The sequence below is a fragment of the Polyodon spathula genome, chromosome 29, assembly GCF_017654505.1.
Source record: "Polyodon spathula isolate WHYD16114869_AA chromosome 29, ASM1765450v1, whole genome shotgun sequence".
NCBI classification, from domain to species: domain Eukaryota; kingdom Metazoa; phylum Chordata; class Actinopteri; order Acipenseriformes; family Polyodontidae; genus Polyodon; species Polyodon spathula.
Genome location: NC_054562.1, coordinates 5,058,454 through 5,078,921, shown reverse-complemented (window position 1 = coordinate 5,078,921; position 20,468 = coordinate 5,058,454). Strand labels below are relative to the sequence as shown.

Genomic DNA, 20,468 nt, shown 5'->3' with positions numbered 1-20,468 from the left:
ATTATTTTTATAATTTAAGTCCTAACAAAAAAAATAGTGTTTTTATTATTACTATTATTATTATTAATATTGCTATAGGTAAAACAAAAAGTCAGAGTATTTAACAGCGTTTGTTAAGATTTACAAACAACATTCTGAACTCCAGTGTTAGTGGAGTATAACGGAAGACTTTTCTTCAAGTAGCTGTGTGTACGCGAACTAGCCAGCGCGATTCCTTTCAAACCCAGTCACCGGTCTACCTGCAGCCTGGTTTGGAAGATTACATTCAAACCTTTTCAATAGAAGACTTCCTGAGCACGGCCTTCAACAGTTTCAGGTTTAAACCAATTGCACAATTTGCAAAATCGATTGAGGAGTTTTTTAAGTTGGCTACATAAATAAAAAATAAATGCAAGATGTCATACATTATTAATACACAGTGGCATCAAAAAAAAACACTCGTCCATTTCACTATCAACATCCACTTTACATATTGTAATAGTACAGCAGCGTGCCCATGTATCAAAACACCCCATTGCTTCTGTGGTTCTGATTTGCTGTGCTTCTGAAATCAAACCGCTGGAACTGAAAATCTGGAGCAAAAAAGGCGATTGACTCATTTAATGGATGTCTTTAATAGAGCACAGGTGCAGTTCATTTAAAATAGTCAGAGTAAAGGAACACAGAGCCACACATGATAAAACGCAGGAGACTTTTTAGAAGTTGTTTAAGACGCCTGATTAAAGCACAAAGCGGTTGAACATTTTCACACACCTGTGCCTATTGTTTCTATATGAGTGATTACTGAGTGGAAACTGAGATTCTCACACCCAGAGGTTTCCATGCAGGCGGGTATATGAAGGATCTCGATGAGAGACAGGTGTTCTGATACATTTGCACAGTGCTGTGTGCAGCTCGCTGACCTCCACAGCATACAGACCCTTTCATATTTATGGTTGTGTTTGAAAAGCCTGTAGACTCTACAATCAAAACGGAGCCCCGCGATGCTGTGCTTTAAACATCAAGCAACATACTGAAACAAGGAGAAGACGGTTGAATCCGTGTCCTGGTGTAGAGGATGCTGGTCAGTCCTCTCTGCGTCTCTTTGTTCATGTTTGTGAGTGAACTACATGCAGGTCCTCCCTGTCAGGCAGCATTAGTCAGTGTTTATCAAAGGCCACCTTGCTTTATGCACTTTTTTTTTTTTTTTTTTTTTTTTTTTTTTTTTTTTTTTAAAAAAACTTCCCGATCGATCTGTAAGTCCTGTTAATTAGGTGGAAGGTTAATTAAAGTTCGGGGCAGAAGCTTACTTTTAAACAATACTAAGACTGTACCCCTATTTGGCACGATGGTAGCTTCCTTACCAACACCTGCTCTGGGAGGTGGAGCAGTCCAACACAACGATAGGGGTATTTCCAGTCTATAAACTACACCCCCTTATTGAAGAAGTTATATAATACAGCCAGCTGGCAGAATTACGTAGTTCTAATTAGATTTAAAAGGTGCACAACGTATTTAAAAGGTGAGGTTACTTTGGCATAACACACATTTGCTTCAATATGGACCACTATATTTTTACACGCTATCTAATTTTCAGTAAGAGTTTTAAAGTTTCACATAGTAGCAGGTCTTCAGCACATCGAAGACTAGACTCTGCAGGTGAATAAATACAGTGACGAGGTTCATCTACACAAGTCTCTACAGAGACCATAACCCAGGTCACATTTGAACGACGTAATTACAATCAGTTTCCCCTGCTTTAAAAGGGAGCTAGGGCTATTATATAACGGACTGATCAATTACATATTCATGTCACTCGATCGTTATTCTTGTATTTTCATCCACATTTGGTGACCTCAGTTTGAATTATTTTATTTTCTATAGTATGTTTCTGTATTTGTACCTGTGATAATACTAATAATAATTAAATGAATATGCATTTAGCAGACGCCTTTATCCAAAGCGACTGAGAGAGTAGGGGGGTGAACTCTGCTTCATCAACAACCGTCACTTCGAATAGGACCTCGGTTGTTTTCCGTCTCATCCGAAGGACTGTTGCTGGCTTATTTAGAATAAAATGGAGCAAACATGTAGTTGTTTGTTACTTTAGCGCAACTGGAATCGCTGCAGCGTCATTTTAATTGAACAAAATAACACAACTCCTCCAGAACAATTCCGCTGGCATTGCAATTATCATGTGAGGCGCCGAGTTGGCATTTGCAGCTCCAGGAAGAGGATGGTTTCATAGCGCTGGGAGGGTGGTTTCAGAGGCTGGGGAATGTCGCTGATAAAAGAAATAAACTTAAATAACTCAATAAATAAATAAATTTATTGCTGGTTCCTTGCCTAACAGGGCTCTTGGATTGTTCGAGAAGCGCATGCGGTTTGCCAAGGTTATGTCCAACACAGTCCTGTGACCATCCAATACTCACGCATACCAAAAAATAAAAGTAAAAAAAAAATAATAATAATAATAATAATAATAATAATAATAATAATAATAATAGGAATCGAGGACCAAGCCTGGGCATCTGAAGCAAATCGCAAATCCTCCTCTATTCTGGTTCGACAGCAATGCTTGCCACTCTAACCCTACCTTGCACGCATTAGCAAGAATCCGTGTCATTTTTTACAAAGTTCAGCTGCCCTCTTTTCGTGAAATCCCTCCACACAACCTTTCAGGAATTCAGCCTCCTCTCTCTCTGGAAGAGCGAGGTGTAATTCCTGGAGGTTCCAGGGGGGGGGGGGGGGGCTGCCCCGGTTTACTAAGCTGGGTGCAGCGGAGGAGTGCTCTTCAAGCCCAACACGTTTTACTCTACAGCTCCTTCCCTGAAACCTTCAGTGCATGAACATGTCCATTTTTTTTTTTTTTTTTTTAAACTGAAAAACAAATTGTGGTACAATTGGTTTACACCCCTATTTTAGTTATTGCTATATTTACAGTTGTGCAAATCTCTGTGGGTGCGTCTCTCTTCCAGTCCCTCTCACGCCTGTCTGCTCTCTGATTGGTGCAGAGGTTCTGTGCTGCCCCGCCTCCCGGATCCTACAGGCCACCGCCGTGATAAGCGCGGCCCCTTTCCCGCTGCCGTCTTCTGATTGGAGGAATGAGACGGTGCACTTTGGGGCCAGGTCCCTCACGGTCTCGTGCAGCACGTTAGAGAAACTGCCAAAAAAAAAAAAAACCTTTAGTAGCATCAATTTAATGTGAAAATTTTTACTTTGAAACAGTTTGGCATTTATGAATTTGAACTCCTAGAGATCTCTATGCAGCACGTTGACAGTGGCCACGATAACTTTCAGTCAACCCACTCTCCTTTCACATCCGAAAAACCCATTGATTGTTCGACTTTTTGCTAAGATCTTTAGACATCTGAAAATGACAGAGCTTGAACAGTTTTGTAGAGAAGAATGGTCAAATATTGCCAAATCTAGGTGTGCAAAGTTGGTAGAGACCTATCCCAACAGACTCACAGCTGTAATTGCTGTCAAAGGTGCTTCCACCAAGTATTAACTCAGGGGGGTGGATCACATGATTTCATTCTCACGTACTGGGGGTGTAGCTTGTAGAGAGTGCCGTCCACCCCCACGGTGACACGCAGAGAGTCCAGGCCACGGTTCTCCCGGATCTTATCCACCACAGCAGCCAGCCCTGCCCCGCAGAGCTGCGCGCCACGGCGAGCCACGGCCGTGCACACCTCCTTCACGATGATGCTGTCGTCACACGTGCTCTCCAGACCCAGGTGTTGCAGGATGGAACGCACCTGCCTCAAGGCCAGACGGTCACTGCCAGGGAGAGAGCAAGTCAATAAGCATACAGCAAGAGAGAGAAAGAGAGAAAGAGGAAAAGAAAGAGAAAGAGGGCGAGACCGAGAAAAAAAAAGGAGGGAGAGCGACAGCACGAGAAAGAGGGAAGAGAAAGAGACACACAGAGCCATACGCAAGGGAAGAGACACACAAACGCAGGCCCAGGCGCGCACACACACACACGCTCCGTTACCTCTCTATCTGGGACAGGAACTTGGTCTCGAAGATTCCTCGAGTCTTCAGCCTCTCCGAAATCCTGCCCCTGAAGAGCAGCCCTCTCTTCGTGAAATCAATCAGAATGTTGCGCACAATCTCTCCCAGATACATCCCACTGATCATCTTCTCAAACCTGCAGAGACAGAGAGAGAGAGAGGAGAGAGACACAGAGATAGTGTGAACACAGGTCTACAGGTCTTACTGTTTTGTAAGTTTGAAGCTGTGTAGTTCAAGTTTGTAATCCATAGGTTCCTGTATTGCTTCAAAAAGGTGGAGAGGACAGGAATGTTTACTGATCAGGGGCAAGAGGTTTGAGTGCATAACAGGGGTCTCCAACCCTGATCCCGGAGAGCCCCGATATATTTTACACAAATTGCATTGCATCACCATTTTTACAGCAAAACCAGTTACAAGCCTTTCAAGCCGCACTTTCATTCTCAATACAAGGTCAAAGACACCTCCAGCAGCACAGTCCCACAGCTGTGGCTGACTGCAGTGCTATGGAGAGAGGACGGTGGGGGTAGGGGGGGGGGGGGGGGGGGGGGGTTGTGTGCGTACCTCTGCTTGCCCGGGTTTTGTGACAGCTCGTCCACGGCGCAGTCAAAGGGGGTCCTCACGTCATCCAGGCAGCCGTTGTCCCCGAAGGCGCCCCACTCCATGTTGACACACATGCGTCCCTCGTCCCCGTCCACCAGCTCCACATTGCACATCTCCTCCATGTAGCAGGCATTACTGCCGGTGCCTTGGAGAGAGGAGGAGAGAATTGAGAACCCTGTACCCCTCTCGAATCCTCCGCCAGCTCCTCAAGGAACAGCAGCACACACACAGACCGCTATCCTCAGCCGAGCTGAAAACAAATGGCCCGCTTTCAAGAAAGGCTGAGGGCGTGCTGCTCTCTGCTGGGAGAAGTGCAAGCCTGGGTGATTAAAGGGGACCCCTCACCTACGATGAGCCCAACTTCACAGCACGGATCCTCATAGCCGCAGGTCATCATGGTCCCAACTGTGTCGTTCACGACAGCGACGACATCCAGATCAAACTCCTGAAACACAGTCAAAACCAGGGGAGTCCAATCACAGTCCAGGAGGGTCACTCCACTCCAGGTTTAACAGGTAATGAACCACTTCAGAGTCTGGATGGAGGTTTACTTTGTTCAAGTGAACAATTCAGAACAGGGTTGGAACAAAGACCAGGAGTGGAAAGGACCGCTGTTCTAAACGAATTTTAACTAACTCTCCAGAAACGGCAAGAAGACCCCAGTTGCATAGCTTAAAAAGACACACCTGAGCTCTTGTTGCATATCCACACTGTGGGCTAATCAAGCTGGTGGTAAAACTGCTGTGCAATAGGAGTTGTATTTCCATTCTTGGTGCGAATAGAGAAACACTAAAATAAGCCTAGTAAATTTAATGACATTTCGACTAGGTGTCTTTCTGAAGGTCTTCAATATTGAAATTAGTTTTGGTTCAAACTCCTATCTAACTCAGTGGTAGAGTGTGATGGATCTTTACATGATATTTAGAACTACAAAATCCCGTAAAACCTTTTTTCCCTCCCCCCAAAAAATCCCTTTACCCATGACACCCTTGAGGATAGCGAAACTAGCACGATAATAAACATTTCAACCTAGAGCCAGTCTTCATGCAAAGAGATGCAATGTTTTGAGAACGAAAGCGTCAGGTGTGAATGTGTTTGTTTGCTGGTTTGTTTGTTTAAGCGTTCAAGGCTGACCTCTCTGTGATGAATGGCATCTTTGAGCAAACGGACCACATCTTCACCCTCGCAGCCAATTGCTTTGAAACCCTTCGTCCACTTCAACAAGATACCCTGAACCAGGGCGAGAGAGGAGAGAGAGAGAGAGAGAGACAGAGAGCGTTTAAATACTACACCACTATTATGGTTCCTGTAGACACTTAAGATATAATTTTGTAGTTTCTTTGATTACATGTTAAACGAAAAGATCTAAATTCTGTTCATAGTTTTTTTCCTTTTAAATTAAGTCTCAATCCTAAAATTTGATGCAAAACTTTTAGCCATAGCTGTAATACAATGACTCCCTCTGAATATTTTTCATTATTATTATTAATTAGCCACTTAGCAGACGCTTTTATCCAAAGCAACTTACAGAGGGTAGGGGGTGAACTCTGCATCACAACTCCTGCTGCAGAGTCACTTCCAATAGGACCTTGTTTGTTTTATGTCTCATTTGAAGTATGGGATTTGAACCTCCTGGTATCAAGCCCTTTTCTTCAACCACCAAGCCTAAATTGCATTTTACTGCTTCTGCTCTAGCTGTGCCCGGTCTTGACACTGAGATCACGAGTCCCAATCCAGGCCCGTTACCTCGTCCAGGCTCTTCTGCCGACAGGGGAAGGAGAAGGTGAAGCCCATGGGCAGAGCCAGGCCCTTCATCCCCATGTACTCCAGGAAGTCTGCGATGCAGTGGACAATGTGGTCAAACAGCTGCGGGAGAGGAGACAGCATTTCAATACAGCAGTCTCTGGCACTCTTAGCCAAAGAGGTCGCCAAAAGGACAGAATTGACCACCGGACACATTATACAAAGTCAATGACGATATGAATCAATAAGATACAAAATGTGTTTTTTGCTTATGTAAGGATGCATGTGCATCAGCATATGAAATGAACAGAGGAGAAAAGCAACAGGCAAGCATACATTAATGAACTAAAATAATAAACTTGGACATTCTGCAGCCCTGCGTAGACCTCTTTCTGTCCTGTCTCCCCCTCTCTCTCACCTCCTGCATGGTCTCCAGTGGGGTGCAGTAGATCTGGTTGTGCCCCCCCCCCCCCCCCTCTCCTCTCTCCCTCTCTCCTCTCCCCCTCTCACCTCCTCTCCAGTCCCTTGCATGGCCTCCAGTGGGATGGAGTAGATCTTGTTGTGCATTTCCACGGTCCTCTTCCCGTTTCGCACGCGCACCAGCAGCACGCGGAAATTCGTCCCGCCCAGATCCAGAGCCAGGAAATCACCCTTTTCTTGGGGGAAAAAAAAATAAACAACATGGCTTTAAAAGAACTAGACTTCCCCCTGCATTGTTTTTATGTAATTTACCCAAGCCTCTGTGCCTCGCCCTGGCGTTTTGCATCTCTATAAAGATCTATATCCCCGTCAGTCACTGTGTACACAACATGAAGTTTCCCATCTATCTATCCTTCTATCTATCCTATAATGCATAACATTACGGCAGGGCTCCATAGAGTTCACACAAACCGTTTTAAAACATACCTAAAAATGTAATTACATTTCATGACCAAAGTGGATATCTATCTATCTATCCATCCATCCATATCTAAAAAAAACTGTAAAGAAACAATTTCACGACTAACGATCGCATGACAAACTCATAACTACGCAGATGTGCCGAGTAACAGTTCCACTGTAATTGCAATAGATTCAGAGTCGCGCAGCTACAAACTCCTTCACCCCAGGGCTGAATTCCGAATTGCATAGCGGCAAGGGCTTGGCTGACTCTGCTTACCCGTGCCGTCGGGTGTGGAGCGCACGTACGTGGGCAGCATCTTGACCGTGGCCGTGTCGTGCGTCTCCTTTCTCAGCCCCCTCTCCATCTCCTCCCTCATGCTCTGCTTCACCCCGGCCAGCTGCTCCCTGCTCAGGCGGAAGGAGTCCAGCGTGGCCCGGCGCTCTTCCATCTGACTGATCAACCGGTACGCCACGGCGGTCACCATGGCGGCGCCCTTCCCGCTGCCATCCTCCGAGCGCAGGAAACGAACCACGCAGCCCGGAGCCAGGCGCCGCACCATCTTCTGCAGCTGCCGAGCGAACCTGCGCACGAGGAGAGAGGTGGGAAGAAGGGTTACCTCTGCAGGCAGGAAAGAGACAGCTGACCTCTGTTAGCTGGTTTCATACATGTCAACTCAGACCAGCTGGTTCTTCTAATCCAGGTCAGTTTGCACTAGCTGGCTTGAGATGACATGCCCAGCAGATTCTGTGTTTCAGCTGCAGACTCGGACAGGCGGAAGGTCAGTCAGTAAGAGGGCTGCTCACTGTGGGTGCTTCTTGTAGACCGAGCCGTCGACCCCCACTGTGCTCTTGAGCCGCTCCACGCCCTTGTTCTCCTTGATCTGCCCCAGCACCGCGGCCAGCGTGGCAGCGCACAGGTTAGCGGCGCGCTCGGACACGATCTGGCAGATCCGCTGCGTCGCCACGCAGTCCTCCTCCGACGGCTCCAGACCCAGCCGGGACAGGATCTCCTCTGCCTTCGACAGACCCTCCTTCTCCCTGGGAGCAGAGGGGAAGGGGACGAGGTCAAGAACGCACGCTCAAAAACTCTCCAAAAACAAGTAGGGCCAAACTGGAAGTAATCAGACTCAGCTGAGCTTGTTACCTATACACTCTGGCTAACCAAGCTCATAGTAAAACCTGGACTGGGTGAAACAGCTCGGAGAGGTGACAGTAAAAGGCAAAATTCCTCAAACCATTTCCATTAGTCACAATCACAATTGTTAAAATGCAATAGAAGCCCGCTAACAGACTCCAGAATGGAAAGCTCCGGTTTGTGTACTGAATTATCCTGCGTTAAACCACCGAAGCCTCCTTACTTCTCGATGGCCGAGACGAACTTGGTCTCGAAGTGACCGGTGGTCAGCAGGTCGGGGGTGATCCTGCCTCCGAACAGCTGGTCCTCCTTCGCCATCTTGACCAGGATGAGCCGGACCAGCTCTCCCATGTACATCCCGCTGATCATCTTCTCAAAGCTGAGGAACCAAACAGACACACTGTCAATACACAGAGACAACGGTAACGCTTGTCATTGCAAACACCTGAACACGTGAAACCAGCAACCCCAGGGTTTGACTGAATTAGATTTATTTTTAGAGCATTCAACAGCACCAAAGAACCCAAATGTGCAAAATGCTCTAATAAAACACAGCTGTGGCTGATCGCCAGGATACAGAAATGACCAGCCCCCTGGTGCTGTCCACGTCAGTCTGCCTCATCTGTCTGTCTTTGTTTTTCTTTGGGACCGTCGTTAAAACTGAGGGAATCCAGTGCTGTAAAATGCTCTAATACAGTCTGTGTGTGTGTTTGCGTCTGCGTTGCTCACAGCTGCTTGCCGGGGTTCAGCGAGCCCATGTCGATCTCGCGGTCGAACTCCGTCCTGATGTCGTCCAGCGCCCCATCGTCCCCGAAGGCGCCCCACTCCATGTTGACACACATGCGCCCCTCGTCCCCGTCCACCAGGTCAATGTGGCGCATCTCCTCCATGTAGCAGGCGTTGGTGCCAGTGCCTGAGAGAGAAGACACAAGACAGCACACGCTCAGAGCACGCACACAGAGACACTGCTTGTCAGGATTTCGCGGTTTCCCCCCTCAAATCATGTGCTGATCAGAGACAATAAAGAAATCCCCTGTCAGGCAGTCTATCCCCAGGACACTTTGTTCAAACCAGCAAACTAACTCTTTCATGCATGATGACCTCACATGAGGATGCGACACTCCATGTAAAACAATGGAAAAAAGTTTTAAAACTTTTCAAATTAAATATATTTTATTCTGCGTCCAAAGCGACTTCCTGCAAAAGAACTGTAGCCAAGGGACTGCAAATGTTCTTCTTTTTAAAAAGTGGCTCTGTCCATTTCAACACGAGGGAGATATTTTCAAAGCATGAACTCCAATTTATTATTAATTGCCTATTTTGGGGGGATTTTTCATGTGAGGGACACAGTTAATAGCTTGAACACCAGATAGACTTCTCCCCCCCTCCCCCTTCCTTCTCTATTTATATTGCATTAACCTTTCATGCATGAAACTTAAACCAAGCGACTAAGTTATATATTTCAAGTTCTATTAAACCCTCTGCTTTTCGTTTTGTAACACAGGGGGGTCCAATCCCAGTCCTGGAGGGCCGTTCCACTCCAGGTTTGTTTAACAGGTAAAATGAGAAAAATGAACGACTTCAGGGTCTAGATGAAGATCTAATTCAAATTAAAACGATTTTGAACAGGGTTGGAACAAAGACCAGAAGTGGAAGGGCCGGCTTGGGTCACCCCTGTTTTAACAGGATTGTTTTTCTTCTCACCAACAATCAGTCCGATTTCACAGTCGTGGTCGTCGTAGCCGCAGGTCATCATAGTGCCAACTGTGTCGTTGATCACGGCGACAATATCAATATCGAAATCCTGCAAAATAACCGAAATCAGGACATCAATGAAGCTGAAGAATTACTGCCCGAACCAAACGTCCCCCAGGACCGAAGCATGGGTATAAAACAGAAGAGATTTTAACCCAGGAGGCTGGCAAACTCCATTCCTGGAGGGCTGCAGCGTCTTGTGGCTTTCGTTCCACCCCGAGCTCGCAATTCCTTAACTAGCTTACTATATTTTATGAATTGGATAGATTTAACACTTCTCTCCGGGCCTCAGAATGGTTTTGTAGGTAGTGTACCTTGAATCAGATACATTTTTTAAAACCATCATCAACTTTAAAAAGACCTTGGAAAAACTATTAAATATGTCAAACTGAACGGATCGTTCGATCAGCGATGTTCATGGAGAGCCGAGACAGAGAACAAATCCGAGTCTCTGCCGGACAGACCTGTCACTCACCCCTCTCTTACTTATGGCTTTCCTGAGCAGAGTGACCACGTCGCGCCCCTCCACGCCGCTGGACTTGAATCCCTTCGTCCAGCTGACCAGGATACTCTGGGGCAAGGAGACAGGGAAGTTACAGGCAAGAGGGATATCAGGATATCTTTTGGAAACAGCAAAGCCTAGTCTACAAACACATTCGGTTTTTGCTCAAAAGACCCAACTTCAGGCAGGGTTAACAGACCGTGTGTTTGAAAACAAACAGCGGAGGTATTTACAGGGTTGTGATGCCATGGCAACTACACTCACTTATTTCTATTTACATCTATGAATGAGTTTGCAATGTCATTGACTACATAGTGATGTCACAATCTGCTGATCCTTTCAGGCATTGTGGTATTGACCCTATTCATCCATTTATTATCCTTTATTCTTCTGCATTGTACAGTATCTACATTTTTTGTAAAGTGTTGAATTATTTACCAGGAACGGAAATAAAACTCTGACTGAATAGCAGTTTCACCGATTCCAGGTTTTATTATGAGCTTGATTAGCCACAGTGTGTATAGGTAACCAGCTCAGGTAAACTCATAGTAAAACCGGGAGCGAATCAAACTGCTGTGCAGTTGGAGTCCTGTTTCGATCTCCGAGACCACCATGTCACTCTTGGGAGGGGTATGCAGTAGTTTTTCCCGCAGGTTTGGGAATGGATCCTCACCTCGTCCAGCTTGGATTGCTGGCAGGGGAAGGAGAAGGTGAATCCCAAAGGAAGTTTCTTATCCTTGATGTTCAGTTTCTCCAAGAAATTAGCCAGGCATTCCGCGATGTGGTCAAAGAGCTGGGGACACAGCAGAGAGAGAGTGAGATAGGGAGGGAGAGTGCAAGACAGACAGAGAGACAGACACAGAGAGTGAGAGAGAGAGACAAGGAGGGAGAGTGTGAGAGACACAGAGACAGACACAGAGAGAGAGACAGGGAAGGAGAGTGTGAGACAGACAGAGAGAGAGACAGACAGAGAGCGTGAGAGCAAGAGACAGGGAAGGAGAGTGCAAGACAGACAGAGAGAGAGAGACTCCCTCAGGCTGGCAGACAGAGCGAATAAACCAACCACCCGGCTCTGCACCAGGCCTGCCGGCATTGCTGTGCCGTCAACGGGACCGTTGGTGACGCCTGATCAGGTGACCAGCGCAGCTCCTCACCTGCGTGCCGCTGCCCCTCATCAGATCCTCCGGGATGGCGTAGATCTGATTCTCCATCTCCACCTTCTGCTTCCCGTTGTCCGACACCTTGACCAGCAGCACGCGGAAATTCGTCCCGCCCAGATCCAGCGCCAGGAACTCCCCGCTCTCTGAGGGGCGACAATCTTAAGTAGCTCCACCTCTGGGCTGGGCCCGTATTTGTCAGGACAGCCTTGACCAGGTTTGTCAATCCCGCGGGCGATCAGTTTTGTTCCCGCCCTGATCTCATGGTGTCCGCCCCTCCTGCTCTGCACTGGACTCTCCTGACCTCAGCACCACCTTACTGGATCCTGGCCGACTGACGCGATAGGAAACGCGACTATCCTTGCGCTGCTAATCTGTCACGCCGTTTAGACTGAAAATTTTATACTTGCGTGTGATTCCTGACTTGGCTGAACACTATGTTCATACTCTAGCTTCTAGCACTTATTATTTGCACTATAACTGTTATAACTTACACGTTAAAATATGAATACTTTGCATTGTACCCTGTCAGAGAAAAGAGAAATCTATATAACTTTCGAACGTAACATTATGGAACATTATCTCTTTCTCTGGCATTCTCTTTATTTCTCTCAAGTCGCAATACCTTAGTCGACGCGACCCTTAGACCGCGAATAGAGGTACTATCGTTAAATTTGAGGTCTCAGTTGTCACTTCCATTTGTGTCTCAAATACAGCTCTCGCGAGGAACACGTTCAGGAGAGACCCCGACGTCGAGTCTCCTCTGTCGCAATGGGAGTGACTCCAGTGTGCACGCGTCCCTACGGTTCCTTATTCTCTCCCGTTGCACAGCGGCTTGATCCATTCCTGGTTTCACTAGGCGCTTAATCAGACACACCTGAGCTTGTTACCTAGACACACTGGGGGCTGATCAAGCTGGCAGTAAAACCTGGAATGGGTGACACTACTGTGCAATAGGAGTCTTATTCCCATCCCTGGCACTGAGCACGACACAGCTGCTCCGAAATATAAAACTCAATTCCTAAGTTCTTGGATCAATCTGGCTCCAAGATTTCCGACAACAGAAACAAAAAAACCCTTAGTTCGTGGACTCGGTAGCGCATTGGAGAGAGTAGTTTGTTCCTGTTTAATTTCACGCAGACAACTTTCTTTGTTTCAAGCTGTTCTGTGCGAACAATGAGGCTTCTGTGCGACAGCAAGGCATCAAGGTCTTTATCAGCGCCAAGGTGGAGCGGACAGACACTCACACGTGATCAGGCAGGCAGATTCAACACCATGCCTGCCTGTGCCTCGCTATGCTTCATCGCTGTGTAGCAACAGCGGACTTCAAAACAGCCACGCAAGCACATTCCTCTGTTGTGGAAATAAGACTCCTATTCCATAGCAATTACACCCAGTCTGGGTTTTACTACCAGTTTGATCGGCCACAGTGCCTAGGTAACAAGCTCAGGTGGGTCTCAAACTCCTAGTGAAACCAGGAATGGATCAAACGGCTCTGCAATGGGAGTCTTATTCCCATCCCTCGACTTTATGCATTCACTCCCATAATGTGTAGATTTGCTATTTTAAAATTCCAGAGGGGCTAAAATGAAATCTTTCGTGGCTTGGAAGCTGGTTTCAGGAGACTGTTTGTGTAGAATCTGCTCCCCAAACACTGCTGTGCCAAATACCACCTTTCCCCGACTCTTATCAACATTGTGAATTATTCAGCAGACGTTTTTATCCAAAGCAACTTAGAGACTAGTGGGGTGAACTCTGCATCCTATATATTTAAGTGTTGCCTCAATTATAAATTACAATTACAGCAGAATTGTTAGTTAACATTTCAATTACAATGCTGCTTTGTTCAATTACACTCAGTTGCAATTAAGCTGCAGTAATTAATTATAATTACACATAAACTAAAAACTCCCCATATTAATATTCTGTATAACCCAGGAAGCCCATTGTAATTGCAATTCATTCTGAACTGCATAGTTATCGTTGGCATTGACCCCAGGGCTGAATTGCACCATTCCAAGGGGTTGATTGGTCCTGCTTACCCGTGCCGTCGGGGGTGGAGCGCACAAACGTGGGCAGCATCTTGATCGTGGCTGTGGCGTTAGTGTCCCTGCCCAGGCCCTTGTGCATCTCCTTCAGGAAGCGCTTGGAGACATCCAGCAGCGTCTCCTCGGACAGGCGGAGGTGATAGAGGTACTTATCCACCTGGAACACAAGAACACACGTGCAGGGGGAGGGGTGAGAACTGAGAATAAGAAGGCGTGGCGATTCAAGAAAAGAGTTTGAGAACAGGATGTTGAAATCCCGGCTCAGCCACTGACTCCCCGTGTGTGTGTGTGTGTGCGGCCCTGAGCAAGACACTGAACCTCCTTGTGCTTCGGAAGAGAGGTCAAACAAACAAGGTCCGACTGGATCGACTCTGCAGCAGCAGCAGCAGTTATTGATGATGCATAGTTCACCTTCTTAACCTCAAAGACGCTTTGGATAAAACTAATAACAAAAACAGCAAGAAAGCAATCAGACACGCCCAAGCTGTTATCGGAGTCAGAATGAAGCATTATTAACACAGCACTCCCTCCTTTATAACGCTAGTGTCAGGAGAGAGTGCTATTCGAGTTCTGATTTATTTAAACCAGGAGATTTCCTCATTGCCACCGAGGGTCTTGGAAAACAAAAAGGACAAATCGCAAAAGTACAAAACAATAAATCTGCAGCACACAGGGATCAAAGCATCACTGGCATCTTAAAATGTGGACTGAAGGAAGGCTCGCTCTCCTTCACTGGTTCATCCAGGTCACACAGTTCCTATAGGGTTCTTTCCAAGGTTAGGCTGATTTGAGTTCGTTTGGGTTTTGTTTTTCTGCTGGTCGCAATGCCTGCTTTGTCTCATGCAGAACTATTAAAAACGCTCAGTCACATTTAGAAAAAGAGAAAGAAACTGGGCAAACTCCACAAGCAAGGCTTCAATCCAAACACTGAGAAAAGACTTCAAGTCAACACACCAAAAGACAAATGCAACACCATCAGAGATGCAGGGAGAGTTAGAGTGATTATTACAAAACTGAAGGCTTTTTTTCTTTTGTAAAAGTTCAGGATTGAAGAGAAACAGATGTAAAAACACATAATGCATTGCACTCGGAATCTGGCCTCCACGCAAACAACTTCAATCAATCTTGCATTAGGAGCTGGGAAGGGCTGGAAGGCATTTTAAAAATGTGTCCCACTGACTGATCAATGCCTCCCTGATTCTTTAATCACATGCCTGCCTGCCTGTAAAACGAGTTTCTTTCTCTGCAGTCTTGTGACACCAGTAAGTCTGCGGGGAGGGGGGATGCGATGACCGATAGAACAAGAATCTTGACTCGCTGCATCCTCCCCTGCATTCTTCACAGCCTCGTCAGAATGGCTGCTGTCACAATCCATCTGACATTTCAAAAGAGTTTGAGTAAAATTAAATTAAAAAAAAAGACAACAAACTCAATAAGTTTGGAATGTCACATGTTTCGCCTGAAGACAATGCAATACAAAATGTATTTTAATATAGAGCCTTCCCTGCATGTCATGACATTGCAGAGCGCTGTACAAAGTTAGACAACATGAGACCGCTCATATGATATAAGATCCCTGCCAATCCCCGACACATTCCCTTCAGGCAGGGATCTGCCCTGCCACAATACATATAGTAGCAGAGTCGGTGGGGGGGGGGGGGGGGGGGGGGGCATCATAGTGCCAGATGTAAGGGGTCTTCCCAGTCCCGGCCTTACAGGCATTACTCCAGACTCAGGGCGACCCGCTGGTAACTGAAGCAACTGAAACCGAAAAGAAAACCATTGTGTTGCAAACGAAGCTGGAAACTATATTGATCGTTTGGGAAAAAAAAAGCAGTAACGCAGGCATGTCTCTGTCATGAATACAGGTTGTTCAGCAACCATGCTGAAACGAAATGAAACAAAAACGACGAAAAGAAAACTTGAGGATCTGATTAACTTTTCGTGTGTCCAACTTTTTCATGTCGGGTTGATTCGGAACAAAAGCTCAGTTTGGTTCCTCCTGTTGGATTGAGATTTGGCGCACTTTGAAACGCTTCGTGTCAGATTGACTTTGGGGAAAAAAAAAGTTCAGCTTCAGTTCGGCGTTTTGTTTTTTTGTATATTGCGTTTTTAATTATTTATTGAATAGGGTAAAGCAAAGGCAGAATGCTGCATGCATGAGATAACAGGTACATGTAATTCAACTTTCATTCACAATACCATCTCTAACTTCCTCCAGCAGTGTATCGTTCATTTTGATTGTCCTTTTACTATAACGAACCCCTCGATATAACGAACACGAGGCTTGAACCCCGATAGCTTCATTATAGCGGGGGAAAAGCTCACACTAAGGTCTTGAGCAATATGATGAACGTTTGGCAGCTGCGTTGTGGACAAGAATTACACTAACACCTTCCAGCGAGACTTCTCTGAAACAACTAGAACTTTCCCTGATCAAAACGGATACGGCGTTTGTTGGAAAACATGGATCGAGAATTGATTAGGGGTTTGCTACGCATGTGGACTGGCAGAGCTATACAGGTGTTCTTTTCTGAAAAGAGACTAATATTGCAGATAGCAGACTGTCCGGTTCAAATTACATGTACTGCTAACAATTGATAGGGACGACGCGTCTACAAGTTTCTTGCCCAGCATTGACTGCAAGCTAACGAGATAACAATGCTGTGGACCAGAAGGCTGTAAGACTTTGGAATGCAAAGCATAAAGGGGCTAAAAGGCTCCCAGGGACTGGCGTTGGACCCAGAGGTTCTCAGAGAGCTCGAAAGAGATAATGCCACTGGGATCAAAGGGGCAGATTTATGGACCTTTTTTCTCCAGGAGTGTGAAGAATGCACTCTTCTCAGGAGGTTCAGAGGTTGTCACACTAGACTACACACACACACACACATACAGACACACACACACACTAAATTAACAGAATAATGTGTTGCACCTTGACCATTGGTTAAGTGTCAGAGAAAGGGGAGGTGGACCATCTATACAGAAGGGTATTTAATGTCATGCAAACATTGTAATGATGAGTATTCTGTTTGTCCTGTACCTGGGACCAGACTCCCTGCATATTTCAATAAACCTGGCAACTGATTGAAGAAAAGGACTCTGTGCATTTTCTTGAATCTTCTTAATCGCCATCATTTTTTGTAAGTTACTTCAGCGTTCTTTTGCAAACTCTTCAAAAAAAAGCTTCCGTCTTGCCAAGCTCTCCACAGGGGAGGGTCGCTGGTGTCGATCGGACTGATTTCCCCATTCAGAGTGAATTAAGAAACAGATGCCTGGGTTTGTGTGGGTCGCTGTTCTCCACAGTTAAGAAAAGCAGCGATCATCACAAACCCGAGCAGCTGTTTCTCAATTCACCCTGACCGGTGAGTCAGCCCGATCGACACCAGCGACCCCCTCATGTGGAGAGCTTGATCAGACCAATCGGTTCTTTTTTTCCTTCTCCCGCTTTAGACTGTGTTTTTGTAAGGCAAGCTTCAGGAATATTTACGTTTCCTGTATCTACTGGATGTGAATTTTGGAGGGGACAGCGCCGCAGGTGAAAAGCATTTCGCTCAGGTTCCCGGTGAAAAGGAGCCGGCGTCCTGACTCAAGGACACTGCCACTGCAGCCAGCCCCGCTGCTGCTTCACGTCACACTCTGGAAAGGCTCCCTCCCTCCCCCTCCCCACCTCTAACAGCTGATGTGAGGTTTGCAGAAGACAGACCGGTCGGTTCAGATACAGGGAGCGTATTGAAATGTACACGTTATGCTGGCTGGCTCCAGGTGCTGTAAAAATAACTGGCATTCAATCTACTGACGTGATGCTAACAGGTGAGACCGTGACGCAGGTCCGACTTGCGCAATCACGGGTTTCCCAGAGAGAGAGAGAGACCATTCACAGACACACACCGTCTCAAACCGCTTTGTAACAGCCTTACGTATTATTATTAATTATTAAGCTCACAATTAGTATAAAAGACTGGACTGGCTCACAGTATACCAGAACCCCAGAGTTATCCTTCACAGTCCCAGCGAGGTTCCTATTGCACACAGGCACCGCAGCGATTGATCTGGAGCAGCAACGCGGGAAGAGTTACAGGACCTGAAAGGTGAACAGGATCCTTCCTCTTCTCAATTATGCAACGACTACAACAGCCAGCTCTGCACTCTAACGGCAGATCTACTTGGCTTCAAACAATCCCGCTTCTACAAGCAAATGTATTCAGTTTTTCTTTTTTAAGCACTGTAGTAAAAAGGGAGGTTTGGGGCGCAATGCTAGACAATAATGTTACTCGCAACGTGGTTTCGAGTCTGATTACATAAGCATGCGAATCCAAGGGAGAGACTGATCAGGTGACGGTTCGGTGATCAGGCAGAGAAAGCTAACAGGAGACAAAAGCCTGGGAGCAAGCTGCTTTCAAAACACCACTCGGGAGACTGAGTGACCTGGGGGTGGCTTAACGTTTAGAGCTGTGGACCGGGAGCCTGGGGATCAAGCCAAAATAGAACCAATATATATAGAAAAGGCTACGTATTGCATTTTTTTTTTTTTTTTTGTGGGTGTGTCCAAAAGTTTGCCATTCAGTCGCTGAAAGCCTGGATATAATCCACTTGCATGACAGCCATGAGCTGGTTTGGCACCGAGTATACATGGCGTTTAGGTTGTTGGCGCAGATTAGAAACACATCGAGCTTGTTCACTCTGGGCTCAACAAGCACACAGTAACGCTGTATTCAGAAAGACCGGAGAACCGCGTCTCTTTGCTGAGATTTCAGCTGACTGGACACCTTGCCAACCACATACAGTACACTGAATGTTTATTCCGTATCGCTGTGGTATGTTGCTAGCACAGCATTACAAAATGAAGAGGAACATACTTTTTAAATAACTTTCAATACTGACAGCTATTATATTATATTAACACGTTTTAGAATGTGCTGCAGTCCTCTGAATTGATGACGTGTTTAGCCGCGGGTAGAGGAAGCCGCCTGGCGGGTTTGTGACACGGTTTCAAGAGACTGGGTTTCAGGGCGCTGCACGGCACACCAGGCAGACAGACTGGGGGGTTCGGTACCGCCGCCTCAAAACTAAGTCTCCTGGAACCAGGTTTCAAGCCCTGTTTCATAAAGAGCGGCTTCGTGTTACCCTCGACGTTTATATTATTATTAAAGGTTATTATTGGTTTGCAAAATATAAAAATAACGATGTCGTTTTTGTACCGTTGCAAAACATGGGTAAGTCACGACGTGTCCCACCCTGATGAAATCCATGTGTACGTGCTAGAATGCAGATCGCCAGAGAGCCGGTTTAGAAAGGATTAGAGCCGCGGAGCCCACTGTCATTATAAAATACATTGTACCCTAATATTATGGCGGGCATAAGGCTATTCTCGGGTTCAAGTAATATATGTTGTAATATTCCGCATCTAATTTAATTATATATATATATAGACACACACACATACACAGCGTGTTGGATCGGAGTTATAACGTTTAGCGCTAGTTACACTTCTGTTTAATATTGGTTTTCATTATTACCGCAGTGGTACTTTGACGTTATTTCAATGTATATAACGCTTGATTACAGTTCTTTAGACGAGACTGCTTTGCGAGCACATGCGGTAATACACGCGAAAGACAGGGTCCATTCATTTCAATCAGAGCTTTTGTCAATGGGCAGTCGGCGCGTAAAAATGTTTTTGAAAAGAAGGCATTTGTGTTTAATAGCACAGTACGCTGGGTTTTACGTATTTGTAACGTAATCCCACGATTAAGACCCGATCACGTGTTTTAAAACAACATGCAATTTTAAAAATAAAGCACTCGGGGCGAATGAGTTCCTGCTCGATTGCTGACTGTAGGCGACTGTGATAGTACAAGGGCTTCCAAATACATCCACCTTTGTTTCTTTGTTTTTTTTTTTTTTTTTAATTACAAGGACTATCCGCCGTGTGTTTGATTTCAGGCGTCTGTGTTAAAAGCGATGACGAACGAAGGAGACCCCCAGCGAGGAAAAAAAAAAAAAAAAAAAAAAAAAGCGAAAGCGACCGACTTTAGAAAACTTCTGTGCGGTAATTTAAAAAAAAAAAACACGAGCGCTGACAAACTTTCAACTTAAAATACAAGCACGTACAAAAAAAAAAAATACAAATAAAAGTTAAAATAAATAAATACACTCACCTTCTGTACCTGATCGTGATTTAACTCGGCGAAGAAATACGCCAAAAGATGTGCGGCGATCATTTTCCACAGTGGGGGGAGAAAAAAATGTTAAAAAAAATAAAAAAATATATATATATATATATAAAGAAAGAAAACAAATAGACACAAATATCAGCAAAAATAAATTGTCGTGCAAATCCGCCCGGGATCCCTCTCTCCTTATTGTATATATTTATTTTATTATTAGTAACCCTATAGCCACGGTTGTTTCCTCGCCTTTCCCACAAGTGAGTGCCGGTAGCTCTAATACAATGTGACGAGAGAGAGAGAAAAAGAGCGTGTCTTCCAAATGTAACTCCAGCCTCCAATGACATCACACCATTCCGCCCTTCTGATTGGCCGAGACGAAGGTGTGTTGCGTGGCATTGCCGGCATTTCCTCTGCTAATTAGATTGAAGCCGGCCGGTGCTGTGAAAGTCTGCGCTGCCCTTCAAAATGGGCTACCCT

At 45.8% G+C, this 20,468-nt stretch overlaps 1 protein-coding gene across 2 annotated transcripts; it reads right to left on the bottom strand.

Annotated features, from left to right (window-relative positions):
- Window positions 1–1,911: 1,911 nt before the first annotated feature.
- LOC121302348 (hexokinase-2-like) lies at window positions 1,912–20,075 on the bottom strand. 2 transcript variants are annotated; one of them, XM_041232264.1, is made up of 19 exons: window positions 19,980–20,075; window positions 13,813–13,975; window positions 11,768–11,916; window positions 11,287–11,406; window positions 10,587–10,682; window positions 10,061–10,160; window positions 9,086–9,269; window positions 8,580–8,735; window positions 8,026–8,259; window positions 7,499–7,803; window positions 6,850–6,995; window positions 6,343–6,462; window positions 5,731–5,826; window positions 4,942–5,041; window positions 4,558–4,741; window positions 3,977–4,132; window positions 3,529–3,762; window positions 2,921–3,142; window positions 1,912–2,263 (listed from the first exon to the last, which is right to left on the bottom strand). In XM_041232264.1, exons 1-19 carry the CDS (start codon window positions 20,040–20,042, stop codon window positions 2,173–2,175), a joined length of 2,919 nt encoding a protein of 972 aa, XP_041088198.1. In that variant the 5' UTR covers window positions 20,043–20,075; the 3' UTR covers window positions 1,912–2,172. The 2 variants fall into 2 exon arrangements, with proteins under 2 accessions (XP_041088198.1, XP_041088199.1); XM_041232265.1 differs by lacking the exons at window positions 11,287–11,406; window positions 11,768–11,916; window positions 13,813–13,975; window positions 19,980–20,075 and having other exon boundaries at window positions 10,598–10,679.
- Window positions 20,076–20,468: the final 393 nt, after the last annotated feature.